At 39.0% G+C, this 18,059-nt stretch overlaps 1 protein-coding gene across 5 annotated transcripts in view; it reads right to left on the bottom strand.

The window, feature by feature from the left end:
- Positions 1 to 2,618: 2,618 nt before the first annotated feature.
- CRPPA (CDP-L-ribitol pyrophosphorylase A) overlaps positions 2,619 to 18,059 on the bottom strand; it is a 104,417-nt gene continuing 88,976 nt past the window's right edge. For all 5 annotated transcript variants that reach the window (XR_014943026.1, XM_015853852.3, XM_015853856.2 and 2 more), the window contains one exon: positions 2,619 to 4,475. Coding sequence is in view for 4 of the 5 variants with exons in the window: in XM_015853852.3 (XP_015709338.2) it covers positions 4,371 to 4,475 (105 nt within the window). In the remaining variant the exon portion in view is untranslated. The remainder of the gene's footprint in view (positions 4,476 to 18,059) is intronic.

Below are 18,059 nucleotides of genomic sequence, written 5' to 3'. Positions count from 1 at the left end.
AGAGGTGCCAAAGCCCCAGTGCCTCAGTTCTTGATCCAGGAGCAAGGAAGGGTTTCTCATGCCAGACCACGGCCCAGCTTTCAAGAGAAGGGAGGGGGAACATCTTCAACGAGGGTGGGCTGGGAGGAATGGAAAGGGAGTGACAGATAGAGAGAGCAAGAACAAGTAACAGAAGTAGGGGAAAGGATGGGAGAACGGCATGGGAGAATACAGGAGAATGGATGAAATGAAAAGGAAACATGAAATTTGAAGTGACAGGGCTAGTCTGAGGCAAGAAAATGACAGGAAAGAAGCAGTGTAATGAAAAAGATTCAGAGCTAGCAACGAATAATTACCCATGAGAAGCAATTGTCTGAAATGACTGCTGAATAGGGAAGTGCTTTATTAAGCTCATATCCCAGGCACTACCACGCCTGGGAGGCTTTTCCTGCCCACAGTCCTTCGTGTTTCATGCCATTCAAGGGTCTCCCCTGCAGACTTTGCCATCTGGAGGTGCTTTGGTATATTCTCCCTTGCTTCTTCGCTTCTCCATCTTATGTAAAATCATGCTACCAGTAATTTGTCCAAATCCTTTCTCTCATCTATCTTTGTAACAGCGTTATAACTCAGTGTTGTAAGATTTTAACTGAGTTACAATTTCAGTTTTTGAGTGCAGGACTAAGGACAAGATCTGGTTTTGTCTAAAGAGTGAGAAATATACTTAAATGAATATGTAGGTAAGCAGATTAAAAAATGTCACTTTCATTCTCAGGTTGGTGTAGGCAGCCAGGTATATTCTATCATAGAAGTATTTTCACAGCTGGGTCTCCTTCCTCAGCACAGGCACTGAAATCATGTTTTTCAAATCTCAAAATCAGTTGCATACTCCTGGAAGAAATAACCAAGGAAAACGTATAATAGACAAGAGTTTTTTAAGACCTGTCAATTAAAATCAATTCAAACTGTGGAAAAAAAAGTGGTTTTAGGGTTTGGGTTTTTTTTGTTTTTTTTTTTTTTTTTTTTTTTCCATGGTAAAGTCAGAAACACAAGACAAATTGAATTGTGATAAAAAGTGGGTGGAGAAATGGGACAAGGAAGGCAAACACCCTAAAAACTTACCACCCTAAAGATGAAGGGGCGGGCACCATGGGCATAAAGATTGGAAATCATTTGGATGCTTTGTGTAGGTATCTTACTGCGGCATACAGAGAAGGGCATTAGTCATCTAACTGGGTGCAATCACAAATTATTATAAACCAGGTGCAAAAGATCAGATTGATTGAGTGATTTGGACAGGAACAATGAAAAGAGGGTCACATTTTTTCTTTCATTTTTCTTTCACATTACACAGAATTCAACTCTTCAAGATTGCCATTAAACAAGCATTTTGTATTAAAATTATATATTTCCATAAATTATAGATGAGAAAGATTTTTATATGTTAGTGTTTCATAACCAATTTTCACAATGAGAGACCTTAAAAATATTATTAGTACTCCTACAGGAACACATAACTGGAGCCATCCCTGAATCCTACAACTTTCCTTAACAGGAATGAGGGGAAAGCAGAGATGGCAGAGATAAAATGCGAATGGGGCACCATGGTTACCTTATCCCTACAAAGAGCTACATGGACATGCTTGACCTGATGTCCTGGTGGTAACTTGAAAAGATGTACCAGCAAGTCTCAAAGTTATGGATGAAGAGGAAGGAGAAATGAGACAACAAATGTTTTCATGTACCTAGAAGTAAATATGCTTTCCTTCTGAAATAAAACCTGAACAGAAATCTCAAAATGGAGAGAACAGAGATAACAAACTATGACCCTTCTATTTTCAGTGACCTACAGACAGGAAAAATTGCCATATTTCACTGGAAAGTGCTAGGCAGTAATCAAGAACCAGACATTTCTTTGGAAGGTTTTGTTTGGGGAGCACCCAGAACAGTACCGGGGAGATGAGGAGACATTGGTGTTGTGTACAAATGCAAATCTGAATGCATTAGAGGCTGTAAGGCTTTTGTTCCACAGCCTGTGTTAGTTACCAAGACAAACTGAAGTCCTCATATTCTGAAGTCAACTAGATTTATACCACTGATCACAATAGAGTCGCATTCCACTTCATTACTTTATGTTGTCTTTTTTAATTCCACTGTATTCAATCCTCTTCATTGTTTCAGCAGTTTTCACGGAACCATCAGACCATCTTTTCAAGCTAGGTAGCCTGGAAAACTAAAGAAAAACAGATTGTAGCTAGAAACTCTTCCATCAACTGATGTAAGACAAATGAAGTAATATAATGTCACACACCGCTCGAAGTGAGTCAGTTTCAATATACTAATCTAATTCACTTACAACTATGAAAAACATTCTTAGGGCCAGATTCGTATCCTCTTTCCTGATGAACACTTTTACTAACAGAATATTAATTAGAGTGCTCATGGAGTAAGGTAAGCAAGGATGGCAGGGCTGGAGCCTTCATTTACTCCATGTTATCTCTGTCCAAATGTTCAAAGCAATACGGGTGGTGACTGATTCACTAGCTAAATTCAAAACAGCATGTGTGTACAAAAGGCTGCCAAGTTTCTCGTGTATACAGCTATTTGTAAGAGGCTATGTGCAGACAGAAAAAAACAATCAGTTTCTTAATTTCATTTTATATCTTTATTTCCCGTTGTAAGTATTAACAATTATCCAAATCAGCATTTAACTTTGGTTTGGATATACAGTAGCATTAATCACAGTCCAGTTTCTTTTTTTTTACTGCAGCTCTACTATTCTGTGATGTGTTCCAGTAGTTCTGCTGGTAGTGTTTGGCTTCCTGCAAAATGGATTTTTCAGTGTTCGTAGATCATTTAAAATGATGGTTAAATAATAATAATAATAATAATAATAATAATACATAATGTGACGATTAACAGTACATTAATTTTCTTTGAGTTTCAATGAGTTGAGTACTAAATATGTTCGAGGACCTGAAATACACTTTTTATTGAGCATCATTTGTTCTCTTTTCACAAGAAGTTCATAAACAATCACGATATCATTTTTCTTTACAGCAGTTCATTGCAATGACATTTTAAAATGGATTTAAATCCTTTTGAGTTAAGAAAAACAACACAACAAAGTAAACGGTTCTGTTTAAGCAAATGACAATTTACCCAAAATCCAGTGCAAAGACTTTATCTCAATGTGTATACCTCAATGAGTGGATGGAAAATGAAAGGGGTTTTATAAATTCACTTGCCTATTACAATGTAGGGTAAAAACATCACTGAACTGTTGCTGAACAACAGTCAGAGCTTTTCTCCTACTATCCTCTTGAATAGTTGAGCTACAGGAAAGAACTTTCCACACCCACTGCTGGACAGTGGAGAGGCAAATTCCTAAGTTGAAATCAGAAGACTTGTTTGAGATGTTTTTTCAAAGGTTTACCTAACATGGGATCAATCCTAAATGCCACCCAGACTGACACCCTCCACTTTACCTGACCTACCCTTTTCCTTTTCCTGGCTAAATTATGTTCTACATCTAGGATCCATGAGGATTCTGCAAATTCTTTATAGTTTCCTTGTGCCTAGATATGAGACTGTCCTCATGAAATCACAGCAATAAGCAGGTAGCTGATACACCTGATGACAGAGGGAAACTTGATGGACTCAAGACAGATGGAAGGGGAAGTTCCCTGGATGCTTCTAGTGTGGATAATACTGTATTCAGAAAAGCTATTGGAGCTAGTTCTGAATGATAGCACATGGGTTCTGGAAGTAGTATTAGTACTAAAGAGTGCTGCAGCCACAGCACACCTATCTAGAAAACTGGGCTATAGCACTTCAATGTTCCCATGCATATCTTTTTTTGTGTGTGTGTCAGTGTTACTCTTTATTCCATGGAAGGCGGGAATCTGACCTAACAAACACTTTTTGCAACATGCATTTCCGCTGATGTTAGTAAGGTCATACGGTACATAAAATATTCATTAATACACATAACAACAAATGTTAACTAATTTCATCCAAAGAACAAAAGCTATGCTTTACGATTAATTCCTTAATGCAAAATAATACACATGGATGGGTTAAAGACAGTTCTACATGAAGACTGAATACTTTGGTGTCCTCTGTGAACCTTTTTAAATGAGTAGTACCTCAGAAAAAATGTTTCAGTATCTTCCTTCAAAGCGCGTATCCAGTGTATCTCAGAATTACTTTCATTTTACATTTTCTACATAATATCAGACTTGCATTTTAGGTATCAAAAATACGTTGTTAGAAGATCTTAACAGTAAATGCCATAAATCCAGAGTTTTCATCAAAAATTAAATGATTGAAGACCTCTGGTGAATGAATGATGACAAAGAAACATTTCCAAAAGCTATGAATGATTTACGGCCTTATGCTACCAAAAGCTGGCCAATCAGCTCAGGGTTCCTGTCCTTTATTAGTGCCATGATAAGAGCAGCAGCAGAATTTACTGTCTCCTGGAGTGGCAAATTGTCCTGGAAAAAAATAAAATAAGAAGAGAGCAGGGGAAGAAATACATTAAAAAACTTGGAGAAGGTAAATATTAAACAACAATTTACAAGCGTGCCATTAAAAATAAAATAAAATCAGAACATTTATTTGCACTTATTAGTTGGAAAACTTTTATAACTTTTTTTTTTTTTTTTTTCCCCAAGGAAACACAACTATGTAGCAATTCCAACTTTCCAATCTCCACAATAACTTAAGAACTGAAAATAAGGAACATATTCTAATTGTTGGAATTAATGCAGAATATCCAGAGAAAAGGAAAACAGAAGCTTGATTCTATCACTTCCTACGTAACTGATTTTTAAGATCTAAAAAGCAGTCAACATTTTGGGCTGAAGAGCGTTGAAACACAATGTATGATTTAATTAAGACAAATAATTTTCAGTACATACTGAATCTCGCCTCAATTTTACAACCTACTTACAACTCACAGATTCAAAGCATTGGGACTTCAGCAGCTTACACTGAACTTCGTACCCCATAACCTTAATAAGTAGCCTAGTTTTGATAGGCAAGTAAAGAGATTAACACAGGAAGAAAACATAAAATGCCACTTTGATGATAGGCATCCATTGAGCACTCCAGATGACATTTCACAAAAGTCCTTTGTCTAATTGGCACGTTTTCTTAATTGTACTGACAATAATAAGTTGGCCTCTTGCAACCAGTATCATTTTTCATTTGCACACTGGGAAAATACTGATAGGTGTAGTCAGGCACAGACACATTCTTGGACTGAAAAAAAGCAGGGAACAATTAGAGTGAAGCAACAGACAAAAAGAAAGGTCTACGAAACTCTAGGGAAAATCTAGAAGAGTTTCAAATACAGAAAGTGAACCACAAAGAGAAAACGAGCTGTTCGCCGTATCCACAGTGGATAATACTGGAAGTATCAGGCTTAGGGGAACTTGAACTGGGATATAAATTAGAAGTCAGGAGGGGAATACAAAAGAACAGATTACTGGTCAGAGCAAGAAGCTACATCACTGGGGTCTTGTAAAACAACTTGGATACATATAAAGTGGGTACAGATGGAATAGTTTCACTCCAAACGTCTCCACCACTTCTTCTCTAAGATGTTGTATGGAGGAAGAAATTGCAGATGACATTTTCAAGAAGTTTGGCTTAGTAGAGAAAGAATAAATGTCTTCAACAGCTTATGCAAAAACATAATGTCAATCACTGCTTTTTAAGGAATAAGGCTGCTGCTGGAAGGAGCTACTCTTTCAGCTAATACAAAAGGGGAGCAGCACTCTTAGAAGTTGGGGCTGAAGGAAAAACTGAGGAACTCTGAATCCACTATTCACGTTTGGTAGGGGTTTCCCCATCCTCTTTTCCCACGGATAGATGTTGTTCTATTATGCACAAGGAGAGTGGAAACCATGTGCATATTCAGACCACAAACACTGCAGTCACTGTCGAGATCTAGCAGCATATTTCTCACTGTGCAGCAGTGCCAGCCCCTTCGCACCCCTCATCACCTTTTCTTCAGCTTGTGTTGAGAAGGAGTGCACAACTACATGTTCTCTGCTTTCCAAGTGGGCCGTCAGCCATGTCTGAAGTTGGCGGGAGGTGTGCATCTTCTTTTCCATTTCACAAAAAAGAAAAAAGGAAAAGAAAAAAAATGCACCTGGCCAGGAATGCTCTTAATGTTTCTCCCAATAAATCTTTCCACATCCTCCGTTGGTTACTGGGTTCAGTATGCATTCCTTTGCAGTAATAAATTATTTAAGTTTTTGAACATAAAAGGAAGCAAGAGAGAGAAATTTAGCTTCCACAAGAGAGACTGAAAGTGACACCATAAGATTACTTTAAGCTGACAAAAAAAAAAAAAAAAAAAAAAAAAAAGCTTTTTAAAAATCTAAACATAAAACTAAGGCTTTACTGCTAACTTCTGTGTTCTGAAGGAAAGACATGCAAAGAACTATGAATAGTATTTGTAACCCCTGCAATACAGTGCAGCAATGGATACAATAACACCATTTGTTAGAGCAAAGTCCACAGATCACTATTTTTCAGCATAGGTATCACCATGAGCTCTGCGTTTTCATTTCTTATTCATTCAGTGATGAATAAGAGCCTGCACTTCACACACGTAAAAATCTATACCTGTGGAGATGAACCACTGTTTCACAGCTGCTATGATGCATTGCTGTTAGGAAAATACTGCCCACACAGTTCAACTTTCACTGTGCTCACGCATCCACTGTTTGTTCTCTATAAACTTTAAGCAAGACTTGGTGAATGCCAATGGGTGCCATTTTTCCTGCGTGGAGGAATTCAATTCTACATCCTTGCTATGTTTGCACATCTATGCCAGATGCTGGTGGTGAAGCACTGGAACAAACTGCCTAGAGACGTAATGAATGCCCCATCCCTGGAGACTTTCAAGGAAAGACAGGCAAAGTGATCTAGCTGTGGATGTCCCTGTTCACTGCAGGGGAGCTGGACTGGATGAACTTTAAAGGTCCTTTCCAAGTTCAAGGATTCTGTTTCCATGCTATTCTGTCAGACTGCCCCTCTGCTACTTCACTGTTTTACTGTGCTCACATCCACCATTTTGTCTCCATAAACATTCGGCAATCTTCAGTGAATGTCAGTGGGTGCCATTTTTCCTACAGGGAAGAATTCAGTGACACACCTGTGCCTCATATGCACTCCCATGTCACATCCCACAGAGGGCTGCCCCTCTGCTGCCATCTGTCACACAGCAACAAAATGTAAAGGAATACCATCAGGAAGGTTCAACCTTTGCTGCCATTCCATCAATATCTGCCTCTAATGTCATTGGCCAACAACAACAACAACAAAAGAAGGCAGCAATACTTTTGTAATAACCCTCCTGTTATCCATCTGAAGATAACAAACATAAGAAGAAATATATCCTTAACTTTTTACAGTTACAACTGATGGTTAAAATTTTATAACATATGATGTACTGATGCTTTCAGAAGGCTGAGAGATCATCGGAGGGGTTACTACCATTTATATTTATACTGTCTCTCCTTCCCAATAACACAGACCCACACACCACACAGGCCTCAGGGCCAGCAAGGACTGGGGTGCAGTGCCAGGCCTCCCGGCCAGCGCTGGCACAGAGGTACACTGTTTGGTCATGCAGAGTTCAAGCACAAGCTGATCTGAACTTGCTTTATTCTCACAGCCATCGTGTTAATGGAAAGAGGCAGAAAATAGCCTGAAAAAGTGGAATCTTCCAGGAATTTCCAAATAGTTGTATAAGCTCTTTCCTTCTGAGAATCAAAAGTTGCTCTCACATTAGGACTCACTGTGGTAGTGTCTGTCATGCAGTATTATTTAACTTTTGATGACCATTTCTATTCTGTACAATCTATCAGAAAGTAAACAGGAAAGGAAATTTTAGCAACTGAAAGAGAACATGTTGTTCAAAGTAAAGGGGGAAAGACCTCCTGAGGGAAAAGTTAAGTTGCATCTTCACTATTCTTTCCCCTCCTCTAAATCCTACAAAGAATTTATTTCATTTTTAGGCCTATACTGTGCATTTCAGCACATATTTGCAATGATATTTCACTTTTTCCTAAGTAGCTGTAGGTAATTCAGAAGCCAACAGTGTTTGTAAAGAATACAAAGAGCCTTTAGATGACAGGATTAAACAACGCAGGAAAGAAAAAAGAATGTTGTGAATCTTTATTAATCTACACTTAAACAAATATGTGAATACTTCAAGTCTCCTGACTATACCCTTAAAACACCCATGTTTTTGACACTGCAGTGTTATTTCTGGCAATGGTGCTGATTACACCTGATGGTGCCTACAGGGAGGCTTCAACAAGGATGCCAGGACAAATCTAATCTACCACACCTACCTCCATTGCACATACAGGCCTCCAAGCCTCTTTTATATTCAATGGCATAGTACTAAATCTTTCAAAAACCTCATTATTAGTTGCAGGAAGTCAAATAATCAAGCAGAACCAGGTCCTCACATGTCTAATTGCCTGACATGTTCAGATATATTGTAACCATGATAAAAAGCAGGATGTGAGAAAAGAAGGAGCAATACAGATGCTCATGTAGCCCACAAGAGCGCTCACATTATTGCCCACCCACTGCTCAGTTTGGCGAACTCCAAGAAGAGAGCATACTTCAGTGCACTACTCAGCAAGTGCATATCCATGCACGCACTGGATGGATCAAACACAAATAGTTCTTTCACTCATCAAGGAAATCTTTAAAGAAAAGAGTGTGACCTTTAAATAAGACTCAGAGGCAGCAACGATTTTGATGACTGAAGTTCCACATGATCAACTAATGTGCTATGATCCCCCCTTAAACCATTGTGATATTCACTGCCTATTCATTTCATCCATTTGACTTAAATGAGTCTCTCGTAAAAAAAGGAAAACCAAAAACCCCTAACGTTTCTTGGCCATTAATAAATAGAATTTTTTTTATTGTTTGAACAGATGATTAACTACATTTATAAGCTAAAAACAAAACTTTTACCACTTTATATTTATGTACTTTGGAATGGAAAGTACTCAGAAACACTGCCAACCTTATAAACCATAAATCCACATAACAGCACAGCACTTTGATTCCAAAATAAAATATCCACTTTGTCTGTTATTAAATAGTAAAAGTATTCCAACATAACCATATTGTAGGATGGTTGTAACTCACATTCAGAATTTATTTGATGTACAGTAGGGGTTTTCTGGTCCACAGAATATGACTGGAAATGGATATGGGGACAGAGTTAAAGTTGTGTTTGGAACACGCAACGTGATACTTTACAAATGTGCATTTATTTAAGAAACTGTGAGGGTATCTGCGTATTTATTGACATTCTCCTCACGATTCATTTCCTTGCTTCAATCTGTTTAGGATATTTTTTTCCAGCTGTAACTCCATATACACACATTTCCATTTACATATGTAGTAGTTCAATTTAAGCATAGCTCAAAAAACACACAGCCCCCTTTTTAGCTCCAAAAATATCTCTGTAGATATTACCTCTGCCTTTTACTGTACTGCTTCCAAAGAATAAAACAGCTGTATTCCATTACTTGCACTCCGTTTTGCTTTAACGTTGTTTGACTTTACTGTTAAAACAGTTTTTTCAAATGGATAGGACTGCAATGTTAACCCTGATCACTGAGCTGATAGGAAACCTGAAAACACGATTTAAAGATTGGGCTAAACTGAAGGCACATCAATGTGAATACAGCTGCATCTACATTGGGAGAGGCACAGGGCCAGAGCATTGCTGGTGCTGGCGTGCCCTCACCCTTGCTGTTCCATTGTGAGACAGCTCCCTGGCACAGTTTTGGCTCCTGCCTGCTAGCATGTTCCCAGACAATGGCTGGGCATGGTTCAGGGGACAGCACAGGCCAGGAACTGCTCCCATGAGGCAGGCTGAATGAGGCCACCCTCTTTTGGGAAAAAGAGAGCTTCGCCATGTGGGCATGAGACATGCTGTGCCTCTTAGCCCTAGGACACGACAACCATCCCTGGCCTGCCATTACAGATCTGTCCTAGGCAGCACTCTAAAGTAACAGCTGTGCCTTTCTCTGTCAACTGAAATGCATCAAGAATACATAAACCTACAAAGAAATCTACCCCCCAGAACACAGTGCAAACACCACGTAGCTACCACATAAACACACTCATTTAAATTTATAAACAACAATGTACAAACAAAAAAATGAACTGCTCTACAGAAATCTTTCCCTCTCAACAACTTCAGCATAACAAAGGGAAAGAGAGAGACAAACCACACTGCAAGACAGCACTTGGCACTCCTGCTGTATCTCACATCTCTGCCATTGTATGGAAAATGCTGGAATCCAGCAGAGGACAGCTTGATGAAGAATGCCCTCTTCTTCCCTTCACGGGGTGGGCCTGTGTGTACAGCAGGCACACCACAGGGCATAGGTGGAAAAGAAAATGATTGAAAAGGCCTGTGTTCTGGCAACTGCATTGCAATACTCTGGCAGTGCAAGAGGAGCTGCCCATAGTGTAAATCTCTACTCAGTGCTGCAAGTCAGACTTAGTCCAAACCAGGTGTGTCCAAAAACTTTCCTCACACCACAGACCAATGCTGTTTTACCTGCAGAGAAACCAAGAAGAAAGACCAGCCTCAAATAACTCATTATTTGGCATCTTCTTTTTAATCTAAAATATGGTCAGAGAGGAATTATGGCATTTTTCACAACATAAAACAGTTTGGTGTTTATTCAAATCTCAGCAGAGATTCACGAAGAAGCATTTTTTTCTACTCAAGATATGCAGTGGCATGCATCCACAAATTAAGGCAATTTCCATTTGTGTAATAGTACAAATTAATCCCCTTCTTTTTCAAATGCTCCCACATTAGATTTTTTAGTCCATGTGCCAAAGGATCTATTGATAAGTGCAATCTCATATATAATATCAATGCAACAATTTACCTCAATAAGCAGACAGCTATGCAGATCATCCTAAAAGATAAGAAAACTATTTCTCTGAATATTTTAAGCTTTCCTTTCAAGTAACACATAAAAAAGCTAGCATTTGAGTTCAGATAGGTAGCTGGGTTCAAACTTATTGCAGCAGGTTCCCAACTCAGCCTTTGCATCTACACGGATGCACAAGATATCTACATATCTTCCTTCTTTTCTCAACTAAGAAAATGAAATGGATTCTTTGCCATCATTGGATAGAAACAGGAATAGTTCAGAAATCCAAGCGCACTGCGTGCAGTGGAGAACTGAGAACTGAGTAGCAGTAGAAAAATCAAGCTGTGTGCTAAAGGAGCCAAGTGAATAGTGAACCTTATAGTATAAACTCTGATGTGTCTGAGTTAGTTTGCTGCAGTTTAGCAGTTGCATATGTGTATTACAGCTTAGCCAAATCCAGACAAATTGTACATAGATGTGTAGGACTGCACCGTATCTCCCAGTCTGTACTGCACAGCTCATTAACCATACCTCCTATATTTTACCACAAGAAAATAGAAAGCCATCAATGCATAAAATGACTGTATAGTTACACTGAGGATAGACAAATGTTTTAAATCTTCTGGAGTCTCTAAGAAATCCATCTCCAGTGCTATCACATATATTAAGGTTAAAATCCCTATGGAGAGAGACCCATTTGAGGTAGATAGAGTATGCCTCAAGAGAAAGGTGACAAAATTCTAGCCTAGATGCTAGTCCAGGTGCTTGAGGGGCAACTGCAAGCTGCTTTCTGTAACTCTTGCTTGGTTTTATTCGTTTCATATAAAAGAGAGGATCATGTTTGGAGCAGACACAAGGTGCCAATGTCTCTGTCATTTGCCAACCTAGGCATTGTATTTCCTTGTTCTTGGTTTCTCCAAGAACATTTTTTTCCTGCAAGAAAAACTGTTAACAGGATTATGATAAATAATTCATAAAATTCCTGAACCAAAAATTCTTTGAAAAGCTTGCTATGAAAAGCAGTTTCAGAATATTCAGTTCTTGCAGCTTGAGCAAGTCTTCGTTCAGCACTTAACACTACCTAATCTGAGCTGCTGGCAATGGTGAGCATGCCAGCAGTGGTAACACAGCCAGCTAACAACCACCTACCGTCTACACTGTTCAGAAAGCTACCTGATGCTTGAAATAGCAGCCAATTCTTCCACCTGTATGTGACTGGGAGAGAATAAGTCATTTAGCATATGTGGTTGTCTGCAAATTTGGAAGTATATTATGTGTCTGAGGTTTCGTAGAGGTGGTCTCTTAACACAGTGTGACACCAAATAAGATTATAATATGAAATGTATTAATGTTAAAGAATGTTAGTCTTCTACCTAATAGGTCCTATGAGATATCATTCTGGTAACCTTGTGAAGCACAACATAACAGTTTTTAGGGGGAAGGGATAATTGCTTCTTGCTATAATCACAGGAAAAATGAAATGCTCCTAGCACACAGAAAACTGGCATTCTCCTCTCAAAATCACCATTGCAAGCTGCTGAAAAGCTGAGTGACACTGACTGGCCAAGTCTTTCCTCTGGTTTCCAGTAAGCTCTGGAACAATCCAATAGCACTGAGAAATTAATGTGGGAGTGGGATGCAAGTCTTCTTCCTCACAGCAGCAACATATGATAGCACTTATCTTTGTGTATATGTGGCAGACCTTCTGCTGCCTATTGCACTGTGAGTGTCTGTAAATATATATTTTGATAGGCTGCAGCAATCAGTCCTGCAGGTGGTCAGGAATATATAGTAGACCCACCACACATGAGTGCAGAGAAACAGGTTGAGTAGTGCTGGCCTTCTGCAAACTATAATATTCTAGTCATGCAAGTCACTTGCAGACTGTTGGAGTGCACCAGCCACCAACTGAGAATGAAGTGCATCATGTATGAATGGATTTTATAGAGCAAAAGCAGAGTTTAAGCAGACTTTAAGCCATTTTTACCCTATTATAAGCTGAGAAATACAGCACTTCTGATCACAGTGTCACTTGATGAGCAGCCCTAGGGAAGCTATAGGAAATCAGCAGTATGTAGGAAGGCAGAAATAAAGGTGTAGAATAAGCTGAGAGAAGTGGCAGGGAACAAGCTAGGAGGAAAGGGAGAAGAAGAAACAGCAGAGGTGAAAACAAGTGTCTTGACACTTCATTCTTTGGAGAATTTTTCCTTTAAGTTGAGCAATGCTTTTATTTTGATACTTCCGTAGTCCACATTAAAATATTTTTCCCTTTCTTCCTAACAAACCTAAGTCAATTCCATAGAAAATTCTTCTTATGTACTTTTGAAGGCACAGAATGATATTGCATTACTTGAATTAAACTACAAAAAGTGTTCCATTTTCTAATGCATGATTCATTTTCATACTCATCATTCTTTAATTATTAATAATTTAGGAAGCTTTCCACAGAGTGTGGTGGCACACTGGAGCAGGTTGCCCAAGGAGGTTGTGGATGCCCCATCCCTGGAGACACTCAAGGCCAGGCTGGATGTGGCTCTGGGCAGCCTGGTCTGGTGCACATAGCAGGGAGTTGAAACTAGATGATCATTGTGGTTCTTTTCAACCCAGGCCATTCTATGATTCTATGATCCCTCACCTTTTCCTCAGTAGTTATGCTACCACTGAGAGAAAAGAAACATGTACTATTACAGGAATGACACAGTAATTAGTATACCATAATACTAGGAAGAAAGAAAATACCTATAGATAATTTCTGATTTCAGATGATTTACAATTCTGTAGGTCAGTGGTCTCCACTCCCTGACTCTTCCTCTTGACCTTCTGTTAGGATAACCCAGTACATTTCACCCAAAGTTGTATAGCAGTTCCTTCAGATTAAGAACACAAATATCTCATTTCTCAAAGAGAATGCCTTTGCTAAAGATAAGGAGATATTACTATCAATGCCAGAGGCTCTACCTGAAAGGAAAATTGTGTCATACACAAATGAAAGGAAAAAATGAAGGTAAGAAAAAAAGTCTTCAAAGAACCCAGTAGCACATTTCTACCCAGTGAGATCAGAGATTATAGTGTAGTCATAAAATTGTAATCACAGAATCTTAGAATCATCTCAGTTCTAAGGGACATTTAAAGGTCATCTAGTCCAACTCACCTGCAATGAACAAGGTAATGTACAGCTAGATTACATTGCCCAGAGCCTGGTCTAGCCTAACCTTGAACGCCTCCAGGGACAGAACAAAAGTAAACATCACACATCTGAATGCTTCTCTTTACTGTTAGGAGCACTACGCTATCCTTACTGCCAGAAAACACCTACTAGGGAGAGATAAAGCAATACAACACTTCTTCATATTGATTTCTGATAAGAACAAAAAGTACATTTTTCATGGTTAATTTAACACAGTATATTTCAAAATTATAGGGTTTTCCTTTTTACCCCATATAATATTGAAAACACAGACTGTTTGTACCTTATTTCAAGAACAAAAAAATGAACACAGTAGTTTACAAACATCTAAGTTGCTAATATGCAGCACAACACAGTAAATGTTTTAGCTATCACAGATAATAAACTTCTGCCTACAAATAAGCAGGATGGGGAATTACATAATTTGTAACATACTGTTTGACATGCAATTTGGGAGTGTGGTTAACAGAGATATAAAGGAAGACTGGGGAACTTTTAATTGCTGTGACTGCAACAAAATGGGAAGGTCCTCAGAAAGAATGGGTGATGCAGTTGAATCCCTAGAGAGTGCTGAAAATCAGCACAGAAAAAAACCAAAGCATTTTTCCATTTACTCAGTTGAAAGCACATTTTTCCTCCTCTTCTAGCTGCTAACTTCATACAGAAAATTATGCATAATAGATATCCTGCCTCCAAAAGAAGCAGGGGTGTGATTAGATCCATTTCAGAGTGAGTGTTCTGTTCAGTCATTAAAATCTTCATTCTACAACTCCTACAGAGTGTGAATAATCTGCAATGCAAGCTGATTGCTGCGGTAACTATTGATTAGAAACATTTCTCTTGACTACAGATAATTAATTTGAGATGATTCAGAAGAAAAACTCTATAGCCTATTAAAAAACAAAATTAAAACTTTTCCTTGGGGGAAGAAATAAAAACCAAGAGATTCTGATGTTCAAAATATGTGTACACATGTGCTGAGCTATTGTTCACATCTCAGCCTTGTGGCTTCCAAACTTTTCAGATGATAATATCAGTTCAGTGGGGTAAAGGCCACATTCCATTTTTTGGTTACAGAGAAATAAACCAAAGGAAGACAGCACTAGCAGCCCAGTGACTTTACAGAGACTGAAACTCAACTTTAGACTCCACGTTTTGCTCCAGATATCCTAATATATAATGCCTTTTGAAAATCTGTGAGATCAGTTTAAAAGCAGCTTTAAAGTAATTCAAATGAAAGTGTTTAGTAGTGAGACAGTGTGAAGGACTGGCTGTCCAGAAGTTCGCTGATAGCAGATTTCTCTAATGTGATGTCCATCATCGAATCCAGCAAGTTGCTTGCACAAGGTACTCAAGCTGCATCATCTCCTCATTATTTGAGGGACTTAAAAAACTTCATTTTTAAGTTACACACTGAAATCTGAAAACATTCATCAATTATATATTAACACACAGAATTGAATATCCATCCCCATGTATTTCAGCTGAGCACTCAAATTCTACTTCTTTGAGAACATTCAAGTGACCTTTAGATATGGCTCATGTCTCATCTCACTTGGGGAGGTGATTGTCCCTCTCTACCCTGCCCTTGTGAGGCTCCATCTGGAGAACTGTGTCCAGGTCTGGAGCCCCCAGTATAAGAAAGACATAGAGCTGTTGGAGAGGGTCCAGAGGAGGGCCACAAAGATGATCAGGGGGCTGGAGCAGCCTGTCTTCCCCTATGAAGACAGGCTGAGGGAGTTGGGCTTGTTCACCCTGGAGGAAAGAAGGCTGAAGGGTGACCTCATTGCCTTTCAGCACCTAAAGGAAGCTTATAGACAGGAGGGGAGTAAACTCTTTGAATGGGTAGATAAAAGCAGAACAAGGGGAAATGTTTTTAAGTTGAAGGAGGGAAGATTTAGATTGGATGTCAGGGGGAAGTTCCTTACTACGAGACTGGTGAAATGCTGGAACAGGCTGCCCAGAGAAGCTGTGGATGGAGGTGTTGAAGGCCAGGTTGGACAGGGCCATGGGCAGCCTGGTCTAGAATTAAATGTGGAAGTTGGTGGCCCTGCCTGTGGTCAGGGTGTTGGACATTCATGATCCTTGATGTCTCTTCCAACCCAGGGAATTCTGTGATTAATCTCTGTTTTCTCTTCCTGACTACTGCTAAGGAATAGGGATATGAATTGAATCCCAATGTGGAATGTAGAAGGAAATAACAATAATTCTAAAATACAGTACGTGCTCTAAACTCTCCATTTTTCCATTCTCTAGTTCTTTATCTGTCTTCCATTGCTCATAGCCTAAAGCTAGTAAATAAAGAACATGTGTCTGTGTTAGAGTGTACAGCTAAGCAATGTGCCAAGCACATACATTTTGAAAAAGTAATCCTGAAGTAAAGATGCTATTTGGAGTCTGGCATGAACACCAGGACCAAGAAGCAGCTGCAAATATTCAGAGACAAATCCAGCAGACAGATCAGAGAAGAATCATAAAAGCACACTGGGAGACAACTGTGGCAAAAGTGCTGATGGGAAGACTGGAGAGTCCAGGACACAGGGCATCTTTTCACGGAGCAATGAACAATAAATAAAGATGGGCAGGGCTCAGGGAAATACCATGACTTTTAACGATACAACTAGAGAGTCCTCAAGTTAGCTGCTTACTGCAGGTTAGACTGGAACAGCACAAAATGTCAACACAGATTGACCACATGCACTTCCTCACTTTTCTCATGTGGTTTCTGTAGTCTATAGGTAGCCCATGCTGTGATGGCCTCAATCTGATCACATCTCCATAGCTTGAGTGCCATGGCAGGAACCCCGCTGCGCATGGCTGCTGACTAAACAGTCACACAGCTGGAGGGGCTAATAGCCAAGTTCCAGAAGAAACTTGCTCTTGAGTACAAGCCTAGTGACAGGAAGGCAGAAGGGGGCCCATAACATGCCTTGTAGATTAAGCACAGCAAACAGATAATGCACTTAGTACCATTCCTTAGGGTTCACTAAAAAAATACAATGTTAATGGGGAAGATGTGCTTACTTTATGATTCTTGTTTCCTTTTAGGCTATGTGAGTCAAGCTACACAAAAATGTAGATCTTACAGATGTTCTCTTACATAAATTTGGGGTATATCAACACAGGCTTCTCTTTCTTTTTGCCTGGTAATAGAAGTGCAAAGTATGTAACACAATAGCCTCCCTATACACAGATAAAGGCACTCAAAATGAAAATATATTCAAGTGATAAAAGTCTTGTGAAGTAACAAAAATTTGGTTTTGTGCTTTTAAAAAGAAAAAAAGAAAAAAAAGCTATTTTTAAGCCAGTCTCACAATTCCTTATCTCTTGCTTTAAGACATAAAGGAACACAACCTGTGTTGCTTTAGCATAAGGATTAATGGTACTCCATAACTAAGATCTTTATTAAAAACTAAAGAGATGAAATACTTTGGTAGCTATGAGCACGTCTCTTTTTATGAGATAAGCACTCAAGGCTGTCCTTCAGGTATCTGGCATCCTGAGCAGCGTAACAGAACAGGCTGTTTTACCACCTCCAAGACTTTCAGTTAAATTATTACCAAAGCTTCCTTTCAAAACATCTTAAGACATCCTGTGCATACTTGCAGCTTCAAATATGTACCTGACTGTAAAGATAAGTTCGGATCTCTCTCACACTTTCTCGTGATAGGCATTTGATTAAGGAACTTTATTAAAGTTTCTATGGGCATGACCAAACATGATGTTAAAACATCACTCACATTAAAATCTGGATCATCTGTGCTACTTCCACAGTGAAGGGCACTAATCTTCCTCGTAAAAAAAAAGGAGGTTGCCATACTTCAAGACAGAAGACTAGAAGAGGCAGTGTCAGTGGCTTGTAGACTGCCTGCATGTGGAGTGCTTTTATTTTTTGGCATTCCTTAAAAGCTAAATAATACTATTGTCATTATTTATGAGTGAAG

The sequence above is a fragment of the Coturnix japonica genome, chromosome 2, assembly GCF_054131305.1.
Source record: "Coturnix japonica strain WE chromosome 2, WE-NBRP24, whole genome shotgun sequence".
NCBI classification, from domain to species: domain Eukaryota; kingdom Metazoa; phylum Chordata; class Aves; order Galliformes; family Phasianidae; genus Coturnix; species Coturnix japonica.
The sequence above is the reverse complement of the archived record's forward strand: the minus strand, read 5'-3'. Positions and strand labels throughout refer to the sequence as shown.